This window comes from Drosophila gunungcola, assembly GCF_025200985.1.
Source record: "Drosophila gunungcola strain Sukarami chromosome 2R unlocalized genomic scaffold, Dgunungcola_SK_2 000012F, whole genome shotgun sequence".
Classification (NCBI taxonomy): domain Eukaryota; kingdom Metazoa; phylum Arthropoda; class Insecta; order Diptera; family Drosophilidae; genus Drosophila; species Drosophila gunungcola.
Genome location: NW_026453170.1, coordinates 1,959,402 through 1,972,094, shown reverse-complemented (window position 1 = coordinate 1,972,094; position 12,693 = coordinate 1,959,402). Strand labels below are relative to the sequence as shown.

At 41.1% G+C, this 12,693-nt stretch overlaps 2 protein-coding genes across 2 annotated transcripts; both read left to right on the top strand.

Annotated features, from left to right (window-relative positions):
* Nucleotides 1–19: 19 nt before the first annotated feature.
* Nucleotides 20–3,528, top strand: LOC128255770 (serine/arginine repetitive matrix protein 1). The gene is given in 5 exon segments (XM_052985512.1): nucleotides 20–1,270; nucleotides 1,272–1,748; nucleotides 2,262–2,481; nucleotides 2,538–2,657; nucleotides 2,660–3,528. Coding segments are annotated over 5 exon segments (2,616 nt in total). The 5' UTR covers nucleotides 20–169; the 3' UTR covers nucleotides 3,358–3,528.
* LOC128255772 (uncharacterized) lies at nucleotides 3,422–6,018 on the top strand. The gene is given in 4 exon segments (XM_052985515.1): nucleotides 3,422–3,446; nucleotides 3,449–4,375; nucleotides 4,690–4,764; nucleotides 4,767–6,018. Coding segments are annotated over 4 exon segments (2,085 nt in total). The 3' UTR covers nucleotides 5,825–6,018.
* Nucleotides 6,019–12,693: the final 6,675 nt, after the last annotated feature.

Here is a 12,693-nt window from a genome sequence, read left to right as displayed (position 1 = left end):
TAAGTCATCTATACACGTCAAACATGTCGGAATATAACTAACTTATTAATTGTAAAAATAAATATTTACATGCTGTTTGTCTAAATTTATTGAATGAATCCAAATGGAATCTGACTGAGCGCAGAGTTTGGACACCACACATGTATATACTAAAATTGCTGGCAAAAAAATGTCGATGGATGCTCCTTTTGGCTTGCCCGATCAATGTGGTAAGCATATTCTGATCATTGAAAATCCTACAAATGGAAGGAGCACGTGCACCGAAACTTGTGATGCCAGCATCGAAGACATCAATATATCCTCAGATCAGAAAAAGATCACTGAAGTCCATGAAAGTCCTTCGTTCACTGATTTTGGATCGAATTTCGTAGGCTTGAGCCTCGTTCCCGAGAGGAGAAAGAGGGTTTCTGGCGGGGATGGAGAGTACTACCAGCACTCCAATTTACTGCGCAATCCACTGGTTGTGAGGAGTGGTCAGATTCCGGATCAGGAAGAGTGCGTGTCCAGCTGCCCATATCGCGTGAAGCATCAGGGCCAAAATAGTCAACAGCAGGACACAGGTCAGTATTATAGCCAAAATTACCAGCGAACAGGACCCGCACCGTGCCAGACGGGCTATTATGACAACAGTCCAAACCAGCCATATTATGCACAGCAAGGACATCAAAGGACCCAATCTCAACCCAACGAAAGCAGTGGCAGTGATTGTGGCTGCGATCCATCGCCAGGCAAAAGGGCCTATCGAACACCCTCCTCGCACTATATGGAGTTCAGGGAGTTCCAACAAGCGCCCAAAAAGAATCCTGTCCTGGAAAGACCGCAATACCAGCGGACAAATCGGTTGGAGAGAAAGACGTCCGATTGCAGCTGTGAATCGGACTCGTTGCAGGAAAGGCAGCCAGTTCAGAGAAGTAAGAGGCTGCAGAGAAAGGCCTCGGATTGCAGTTGTGAGTTGGACACTTCGCCAGGAAGGCAGCAGGTAAAGAGGACCAATCGGGAGCAGCACAAGGATTCCGATTGTTGCTGTTTGCCTGGATCCTCGCCAGGAAGGCAGCACGTACCGACGACAAGTCAGCCAAATAAAAGTGGTTGCCTGAAGAAACCCACTCTCGCAGCTCAAACTTGCCCTGTTCGTTGCCATGCCCAATCGCACGTTCATGGAAATCCTCCTCCTCCACCTGCCCCAAGGCGAAAGTGCCCCGGGGCTGTGCCACCACCCACTTCCAGAAAACCCACGCCCAGATCAAGGTCAACGAATTCCGCAAAAAAGAACCAGCAATAAAAGATGCAGCGCCTACAATGACTGGGACTACAATCGATATTCCGATGGGGATTACGTGGAGCGAAGTCAGGTCCGGAATGAGGTCCTCAGAAATCCTTTAGTGCAATATCGGTCAAGCTACGATGAAAACTATATGCTTGAGGAGAGTTACAGCCCGGAGTATGTGCAGCGTCCGAGCTGCAGTAAACCCAGCCCGGAGAATCGGAGTGGCTCTCGAAAAGGACCTCCAATCTGCTCCAACGAAACCCTAATGGAAAAACCAGTTAAGAGCTATCGTTTCAATTGTCCAGAGAACGGAAAATGTGCGTCCTGTCGAAAACTCTGTCCTAAATGCAACAAGATGAAGCCCCAAAAGCAGAAAAGTGCGTTAGCGAAAAGGTGTGTCACTTCGATGGCAGAGAAATGCTGCCCCATGTGCGGACTACTACCCATGATGCCAAATATTTCCATTCCGGAAATCGCTAGCGTAAGATATGAAAAATTTAATTAAAAACAGCTGTGTCTTTCTTTAATACACCTACTGCTATTTTTTGGAAGCAGTCAACTTATTATCATTTCTATGTTTTATGTTTACTCAATGGCTTTCTTAAACAATTTTAAAATTAAAACAGAAAAACTCACAAACCTTGAAATTCTGTTATGATCTTGAAAAAAAATATTTTAGCTAGTATATATTTATTCGATCCATGTCTTTTGAACTCACAAAAAATTTTCTAAATCTTACAGTTATTTCAGAAGTTATACAGCACTAGCAAATAAATATAATTTTACGACAGATGGCGCCACATATGAATTTGTTTGCCGCACCAATAGAATTGCCAGTGGCTCCATCTGTAAGACGGATTTTGGTTTTGAAATTGGTTAACAGCGTTTCGGATATTTCGTAGTCGTTACACTCGTTTTCTTTTTGTTTTTTCCTTAATGTGCTTATGTGCTGTGTTAACTTTTGTTAAATTCCATTTTTTTTTAAACAAAATAGAGTAACCGCATTATCTACAAGACCCTGGGGCGATGTCGGCCTAGGAAAGTACCTAAGACTAGATACGAGTTGACCATTTGCTGCAAGAAGCGTTGTCAGGGCGGCAGGAACTCCCACTACATGACGGGCACTGTTGCTACGAGTCTGAAAAAAAGAGCCAAGGCTGTGATGCCTGGAGGTAATCAGGTGGCGCCTTCAAGGATGTCGACCCACCGACAGGGTTAGTTCATTCATAGCAATAATCTTAACTCTCTTACTCGAAGTTATGTCTTTAAGGTTTCAGGCAACCATTTGCGTCAGTTCAGAATGAGACTAGCCACTTACAGCCCACAGGACACACAAGGAGCCAGAGCAGAGCAGCTCATTCCTATGTGAGCCAGGAGCGGTCAAGTCCATCTGGTCAGAGAGACCAGCTGCTGGAAATTTAGTGCAAAAGTCGGAAAGAAGGCAGAGTGAAAGGGAATCAACTCCTGTAAACCCTCATCAACATAGAACTAGAGCCTTATCGCCAGTTGTAGAGACCCATAGCTCTTCAAGACATCATCATGGAGGTTCCTTCGTTCCCAACGAACATTCGCAACCAGCACATACGTATAGACCTCAACCTGAACCAGAAGCATCTTCCTATAGATCTCAACCAGAACCCCCAGCACCTTCCAACAGATCTCTATCTGGACCAGCATCCTCCAATAGTCCTAAACCATCAGATCTACCACCAGCTTTTTTAGCTCCTGCCTCATTGGAGCCAGACACAATGGAGCCAAATCGAAGGGCGGCTTCCTACTTGGGCACCGAGGTAAATCCCTTCTACAGAGGTAGTTTCCTTAAGGTGCGTTGCCCACGGGACTCGCCTCCGACTCTTCTGAGTCCCATTCACCAAAGAGGCGAGAAGACCACGGAGCTGCCTAAACCACCAAGAGGTCCGGGCATTGTCTTACCCGTGAAGTACACCAGATTAAGTCAGTTACAGGCCTGGGTGTTTGGAGATCCCTTTGTGACCGGAAACGAAAATATGGGAACCTGGAGCTGGCGACAGATTTTCGGGCGTAGCAAAAAGCGGAACAAGTCCGCCAAGCCGGTGGAGGCCAAAAAATAGGCAACGAGTCTCATGTCCGAATACAAACCCTTTTAAAATGAATCATTTCGTCAACAAACAAACTATGAGCCACTGCCGGAGCTCGGAGCAGAAAGAAATGAAGCGGGTCGCGAGAGCCAAACCGAATATTCGCAAGACAGTCGCAGCGATGTGGGTAACCGGCCACGTCCAGTGCCACAAAGATCGTGTCCTGGCAGTCAGAATGCACCGGAGAGTATGTACATCCTAAGGAACTGCGATCGATGTCAGGATTACACGGTACAGCCATGCAGTAAGAATTGCAAATGTGCGAAAAGGAGTACTCAGTGCACAGGTCAGTGTGAAAGTGCGGTTCAGGGGAAATCACATGTTGCATCCCAGGAGAGCCTAGCAGAATCCGTGGGACTGAGGTCAGAATCATCAAAGTTTGCACCTGACCCTTATTCATATCGTCGAATGGGTGGCACTTGCCCGGTTTGCCAACTTTGCGGACATCAGGAACTCCATCAACCAGGTCAGAGCATTTGTCCGCAGTGCAATGAAAGGGTCCAGGCAGCCGTGGACACTTATTACGTTCAGTGCAAAGGACAATGTCAACAGGGGACGGGTCAACCATGTCCTTATCAAGCGAATCCACCGGATCAACCACAGTCGCAACAGCCTCAGCCACCTGGTCAATGGCACCAGTTAAATACCAGTACATATGGCGCCCAGCAGAATGGTGGACAGCCGCTTGGTGATCAGCCCTTCAACATCATTGTTCTTCAAGACTGCAACAATCATGCGCTAATTGATCAACTAACAACTGCAATAAATCGCGGCGGAGGTCAAATGCATATGCCAACGGGAACACAGCCGGAATACAACTACCCGCATAACTATCCTAACCACCCTCACAACCATAATCCACTCACTGGCTATATAGACTACGAGTATGTGGACCCCAACCGCAAGTGGTACGAACCGGAAAGGGAAGCTGGGTACGACTACGGATACGACATGGGACCTTGGCCAACGGATCCCTACTCCAACAGAGATGGTAAGTTGGGACTCAATCAATTCTTGATACATCCTAAGATAACATTTTTAATATAGTAAAAAAACTCTATTCACATTCAATATGAACGTTATTATTACTATTGCAATTAAACAGAATAGTTTTAGTGTTTTTTTTTGTTTTAACATAAACTTCAGTGTTACATATAATAAAATAATAAAGCCTAATATATAAAACAAGCTTCAAATTCTTTGATTTTAATCAAATAAAAAATATTTATATTTACCAAAACTACTAAAAATAATTGAAACAACTATTTTATAAAGCGACATTTACTATACGTATCTATTTTTCAGCATATGAAGACGACAGATACCAGAATTCCAGTTCTTGCAACAGTTACGACTGTCCCTTTAAAAATGAGATGTACCAAAGCAAGGTCCTTGGGACAATAGTCAGATGAATGTACAGGGTCATGGCCAAGCCAATAGTTGCCCCTGCGAGCATTGCCAAAAAAGTTTCGAGAGCAGTGATAAGCTGGCCATGCTGATTGCCCAGGCGCTTGAGATATTCATCAGCAATTATCATGCCAAAAACGAAACGCAAGATCCAGAAACAAAGGTTAAAAAAAACAAGAAGAAAGCTAAGAGAAGGCCAGAATCAGGCATAAATAATACATTTACAAAACCTTCAACTCCGCAAGAGGAGAGCCTTCAGGTGTCTAAGAACGGGAGCAAAGCGAAGCTTAGTGCGGTACCCTCGCCAAATTTCAAGTCGAGTTCCAGCCACAGTAACACCTTAAGGACCCCGAAGCCTGCACTCCATCCAAGCACTTCGCTCCACCGTGAAGCCAGCGTGGATGAGGAATCGATAGGATCCCAATCTGTGGGTAATGTGCATCACGATGAGAAGACGAAGACTCCGTTCTTTCTGCCCAACTGCCAGGAGCATCGCTGCAAGAAAGACTGCAAGGGAGCCTGTTCACGATCGCCGCATGATTGTGGAAGGGGCTGCAAGTCCCACTGCCGCGGACCCTGCTCCAGCTCGAAGGCGGGAGGTGGCGATGGGCGTGGTCGCGGCAAGGGGTCTTCGAGACAGCGGCACTCCCGCTGCCGGCAGTGCAACCAGGGCGAAGGTCGCCGGTGGCAGGAGATCGGGTCAACTGAGTGCCCGGATGGCAAGAACGCGGGGGCAGATACAGGATGTACGGGTTGTGGGGCCAGTCGGGATCGAAATGAGGGCGGCGGCAAGAACACCCTTCTGGGCCTCAGTCCCATTGCCCACTACCGACCCGGAATGCTACAGTTTCCCGTGAACTACCTCCTAAAGGGCACCAATTTCAGGCGAAGGCTCGTGCGGACCGCCGCCGGAGTGACGCTGCACCAGAAACCCTATGTGAACATGGCCAATGCCAAGGATCTGCCCCACTTTCCCTGCCACAAGAAGAGTGCCAGTCCAGACTGTCGAACACCCGCTAAAAAGTGGCTCTGAGCTCCAGCCGCGTCTCCGAAACTATGCATTGTAGAGCATCGAAGACCCTTGGGGTTTATCCTTCGATCGGTATAGTGCATGGGTTCGACCAGGCGCAAAGTGGCTTATGGTTTTAGTTCTCAAAATTCTCAAGTCTTCCACTTATATATTCCCCAGATTCCTTTTGCAATAAACCAGTTAATGATCAACACCAATATGATCATGGCTTTTAATGTAAAACCAAAGGTTTTAGAGTTAGGTTCCTTTTTCTAATATCCAAAGTTAAGGGAAATTTTGGATTTTCTTGTGGGGATATATAGGAACATAAAAAAGAAGTTTTAGGTTTCATAAGGTTTCTATTTTCGTCTTTTAAATTATTTAATAAAAATGGTACTATCTTTAAAAAAGATTGAACGCAGTTTTAAGAAATCTTGTTTTGAGATAAATGTAGCTAAATGTCCTGTATACTATTTTTTGAGCGCGGATCGAAAAGCCCATTTAACACAATTTTTGAAGATTTTGAATGAGAACCATTCCCATATTATTATATTATTTTTTGTTAAATTTGTCTTTATTACTTTAAATCATATAATTTTATATTAATAAATATTACTCATTTTATTGATATCAAACTTTACTTAATCTTCTAAAGGGTTTTGGTTTTCAATACCTTTTAGCTCTCTTTGGGCACAAAATACTTATCTGACTTCGCATACAATTGCTTCTATAATAATCCGTGTATTTATCTGTTTCTCTCGTTTGCAACAAACCAGCAAATTTCCAACTAATTTCCGGATCTTCCGGCTTCCGTCTTCCGTCCGTCGTGGGCACTGTCGCTTCCGCTTCCTGTGGCCCAGATTAACCGCTTAGAGCGGTGCAAATCAAAAGACGTGGACAGCAATGAGCAGGGACAAACAATTAACGCCGCAGGCGTTTCCTCATCGCCACCGACCAAAAGTCACTAATCACTGGCAATATTTTGGAAGTTGTGTACCTGAGCGGGACGTGAGCGGACAATGGACCCACAATCAAATTGAGCCTGCTGCACCAGCTTCCTGCGCTGCATTTCACACTGCCTTGAAACGAGAAACTAATTTGGTTTCCCCGCTGCGTTTGCCTGGCCACATGTCCTGCGGAGAGGATGTCGGCATGGGTACACTGAGAACAACAAACAAGAACTTGTGAAAGTATTTCGTATTTATGGCTACGATACAGCAGGATACAGCCAAGTACACTTCCCGGCTTATCTTGAAAAATGGCCTAATAAATTTCTTTCGTAATTAATTGAAATTTGATTATTACGATAACTAATGCTTTATGTTAATTACTTTTGAAACCCTTTAAAAAGTAATGATATTGAAAGAAAATTGATTTGAAAATTAATGCTAATGGAAAACAAATCTAGTTCATTACTTTTAATATGATATTTGGGATTGCTAACAAGAGGTGTATAGCTCACTAACTTGAATGATAATAAAAACTAATTTCACTAGCTTTACATTTTTTAATGTAAACGGAAAAGAATTGATATTTATTGAATACACAGCTCTGGTAGGTAAACAAAAGAGGAATACCAGTTTTATTTTCAAATGTGTTACGAACATGTTAACCATTAAATCAGATTAACGTTCTGAATTTGATTTTATTTTCCTGAGTGTAGAAATGTTAATTGCAACGCATAGCATTCTACGCACTTTTCCTCGCTCAGCAGGACATCCTTTTCCTTGTTATTGTTGTTTGCCAACATTTGTTTTTACAATTCCCTGCGTTCGTCTTCGTGTTTCCCCTGCTCCTGTTTTGTGTACAGCGAACGCGCCTTCTCCTCTCGATTCCCGTTTCCGCTCAGGAGAAGCCTTAATTTCTGCCCTCTGCCCTCTGCCCTCACCCTCGACCTCGAGCAACAGATGAATCCTGCGGCTCCTGCAGGAGGACCTAATCCCATGCGTTGTTTGGCGAACGGGATGCGGGACAGCAGGCATTTGGGCAGGAAATGCAATTGTCTAGGCTCAAATATTTGGCAAATGCGACGAGCCATTCACTCAGCGGATGCACGTATTTATGGCTTGTCGATTGGTATCTGTCCATTGTTGTGTTTGTCTTTGCCAAACTGAGTCCGTTAGATCCTTTTTTTTGTTTGACACCGTGGAAAATTTTATTAGTTACAATTTTAAATGTTTTAATATACATTAGTCCAAAACATTGTCAATCGTCTTATTATTTTAATATTGGCATAAGTTAAAGGCTTATGGAATAAAGGACTAAGCCACATTATCAGCTGTCACTGGTTTAATTGGATCCATTTATACTTCTTAAAATGTGGTTGCTTTTGACGAACATAAAATAAATTTTGAAAAGGACAATTTATCCTTTTGTGGCCAAAAGATGATCAAGCTTTAAAGGTAAATATTTAAAATTGGCAAAATATGACTTATTATGCTATAGATAAAACGGGCCATTTGAAATTAGTACTGATAAAATTTTCTTGAACTTAGTTCCCAATCTTAGAAATTTTTTATAAGATCCTGTGCTCACGAGCTTGTAGTTCGATGATAAAATATCGATTGATATTGCTAGCCCCATCATAAAATGCGTTATTATTGTTCTTTTAGCATTTTTGTGTTAGTTACTATGAGTCTTAGCCTATAAATGTCTGTCCAGCAAAAAAAAACTGAAAGATTAGTTTAAAAGAAAGATTAGTATTAAAGTTCTTTCAGTTTTACTTTTTAGTATTATTTCTATACCGCAGAGTCTAAAGCTATAGACTAAGGCCTAGTTTTTAAACCGCATTAGTTTAATTTTTTATTCTTTCGAGATATTCATTTAATACTTATTGAAAAATTGTTCATACCCAATAGTTTTAAATTCATGTAACAATAGTTAGTTTCTATGGAAATTTTTCTCTGGGTGAATCTAATACTTAAATATAAAAATTCAAATCAAGACTGTGATTTTTATTATCTTAAACTTTTTTAAATGTTTGAATTAACCATTAAGGTAATAGCGTTCCAAAAAACCTGAATAAATATTTTAAAATTTGATTTGGTTCCTTAACGATAAGTACATGCTTGTAGCGCTGGGATAAAATATTAAACAAAATTAAAATAAATATTAATTCATAGGAAGTTACTTGACCTTTTCGTAGGTAAAGATTTCCCTAAAGCCTTAAGTATTATGCTACCTCCTTCCGACACAATCGTAATCGGATCGGATTTGTGTAAGTGGTTTAACTAACAAAGAACCGTCGCCTCATTAGAGATTTCCCTTCAGAGACAATCCGGTGAGCTTTCCTCTGTAGTTCTGTGGTGTTTATTTCTGTTCTGTGCGTGGATTGTTCTGGGCACGTTGTTGTTAGTTTATTGCCCGGTGGGTTGGACCACAAACCATTTACGTGACACGTTTTGTAAGTTGCCATTGTCGACGACGGTGTTGTTGCCGTTAATCAGATTCACCGAGCATTTCTTCACCGCCGTTCTCTTTATTTACTTTCATTGTTATCATTTGAAAATGCCTTAATCCGAATTTATGAAACGAAAGCGGAAGTCGGCTGCGGCTTGTTGCCCTATTGTCTCCGGTATTTTGTGCGCGGTTTCCCAGCTCCCGGTGATATACCCATCAGATCTTGCCTTGGAATCTCATTTACACTTAAGAAAACTTGGGTGCAAATTCTACTCGGAAACAAGAAAGTTGCATTTCATTTAAATTTCAGAATTTAGCACAGTTTGGATAGCAATTATATTAAAAAGCCAAAGCCTTAATGGCATGGTAAGAATTAACGTTGTTTTTTACTAAAAACTAAAGAGGGTTAAAAATTAATCTTTGGGAAAAATAGCAGCGCATAGACAAATCGAATTCCTGCTTCGACAGTTTACGAACCAAAATCTAAATATTACTTATGAAATCGGTCTTAGTCAATTGAACACCAAATTTATTTTTGTTTTTTTAATGTTTTAAAAAATATATAGAAAGCTTTTAAGGTAAATTTTAGCTTAACAGTATTTTAGGAAGCTAAAAGCTAATCAAAGCCAAATAAAGGAGTTGCATTTTCTTAGTGTAGTATTTTTTACAGACTGTGTGGCATTTTCGTTGCGATGTTTGTGTCTGCCTGTTTCTTTACGAGCGCGTCTTATTTTTTCCAGCTTTTTTATTTACGGTTACTTGATTTGGTTTTATTATTGTTCTACTGATTGATTCGAACGTTTTCGTAATAAGATTTCTGTTGGGAACTTGAGAAAGCGGGGGAAAACCCTATGGAATCCGAGGAAAACCCGGGAAAACATGACAGCTGCTACGCCTCCCGGCAGATTTCTCCGAAGGAAAACGCTGAAAACTTTATGACGGAAGATGCCACACAATCTGTTTATTGATTTATAGTCTGGGGAAAGTGCCAATAAAACGCCGAGCACGAACTGGAAGCTGTTTGGGATTAGTTGTTCCAGGGGAAATCCCCCTGTGCGATCGTTAAAATTACTATCCTATTCTATGGTACTGTCGCTACATCTACTTTCTGTATATTTTTGTAGACATTTAATGACTGTGGACGGGATCTCTAGCTGGAGCCGAGGAAAATTTCGAAAATATAAATGGCTCATAAATCGTTTAGTTCGGGGGTGGCTTAGCTCTATATATAGCTGGCGACACCCCGAATGTTGGATGGATATTTTAGGGAATTTGATATATTTCCACGGCACACGCTCCCCATTCCCGATGCCAATGCCCATACAGCTGCCAGATGTACATAAGTGTAAATTAACTATCGTGCCCGATCGTGTTGGGGGTTTAACTTCCTTTGCCTGCAATTTATGCGCAAACACAATCCGGACTCAGGCACGTAATTGAAAATCAACAAAACTAAGCAAATATCCAGGCATTCCTTTGGGCAATTATCAGCCGGACACACAGAAATTACCTCACAGAGTCACGTACGAGCGCCTAAGTAAATATCCTTTTCAGGCCTTTCCTTCCAGCGTATTATTATTATTTTTTTGGCAACTCTCATTGCACATCCTGTCCATGGCGATTCTTATCGTTTTCGAGATACCCGTCCCTAGTGCGTAGATTCAAATTCCGATTTCTGGCCGGACAATAGGGAAAAAACGTTGCAATTGGACGCAAGGCAGCTGCTTTGGCTTGGGCTCATATGTGGACAGGATGAGCCAGGGATTAACTGTATATGTGCACTGAAAATTCCATTCAGAACTAAGAATTGGGAGTTTGTGATTAGAATAATTTATTCTTAAGAATATTAACTACATTTCTTTTTATAACGAATACAAATATATATAGCAATTTAGCATTAAGTCAAGATCGTTCCTCATTCAATAGACTTGGATACTTTAAATTGTAGTTGTTCAAAAAAAAAAACATTCAATTTTAAAACCAAAAGATCGACTTTTAAATTACATTTATTTGTGACTTTTATGCTGCTTATTTTATTTTCGAACATATATATGTTTATTTATTTAAGTTTAAGCTAGGCTACGGGAGGGGTGTCAGCCATAGCTGCTTAATATATATATAATTTTTAGTTGTCTTTAAGAATTTTTTTTAAAAATTAATAAAGTATAATTTATTAACGCACGGAAAAAATAAAGAATAAATGTCAAGCCGATATGGGCTGGTTAATTAATCTTAAAAAATATATAATTTTGAACATAATTTTCTTTTAATATTGAATAAATGTTTTTGAAAGATTAACTTCATATATAAAATAAATAAATTTGGTTGTTTATTAAATACTTTTGTATTTTAGAAAAGATTTTTTCCTCTGTGTGTTTATCTGTGTGCGTCCTTCGCATCGCAATTAGAAATGATTAGAGCGACGCCGCAATCAATTAAGGAAAATGGTACCTACTCAATTTATTTGCCCGGCGATCGACAACTGCTGATAAACAAGCCATTAGATGCACTTGAGATCGCAACAGGACACCGCTTCAAAGAGGAGGTGCAGCATCTGCGCTGCAATTCGAGTGCAACTCAACCGATCCAATTCGATCCTTCATGCGCACCTTTTGAGGGCGTACGCGTGCCCGTGGGCGGGGGCGTGGTCCTGCAACTGCTGATAAAATTTCCAAGTAAGCTGGCGTAACTCGATCATCGGCATGATCCCGCTTCACGCGAGGAGCAAAAGGATTCGGGCACGCACTTGACAGCTCTCTCTCCGACACATGACTGACCCAAAGTATGTGCCATATGCTACGATCACGATCCGATCCCCAAAAGGATCTCCAGAGATATCCAGAAATGGAATGGCATGCGTGTCAGCCGCAAAACATTGAAATGCTTTTTAGTGCGCGGCAGGAAAGGGATTTCCTGTAATTACTCGGCGATCACTGCTGGCTGAATAATTAGGTATGTTCGAAAAAATTAATGATTCAGTTACTCGCAGGATAAATGAATGCACAAGTGCATGGGTAAAATGATAAATCTTTGGAAATTGTTAATGAAAACGGGGATAAGTTGGGTGGCAAGTCAGGACGATGAGTTGAAAACTCAACGGAATCTAGTCAATGAAACTCCAGTAATTTTCAGGGACTTGGACTTCTTGTCTAAAGAAACTAAAGAAAATTTAATGTCATTTGTAGTACCATTTGTAGTATGTTTTTTTAAGTCTTAAATAAATTTAAATTGTAGATATTAAAACTATTACAATTTGTATGAAAATAATCAATAAGTTATAACAGAGACAATTCTATATCCATTTCTTGTATTTGTGTTTTGTTAAATTTTCATTCATTTTGCAACATATAACAGAATAAACTTAACTTTACATTAGAGATTTCTATCACAAATCTTTCATAACATAATTTCGATTAATTTGTTTCTAAGCGCAGATGGTATCTCTCAAATCATGTCAAAATTTTGTGCTTAAGGCATACAATGAATTACAAGGA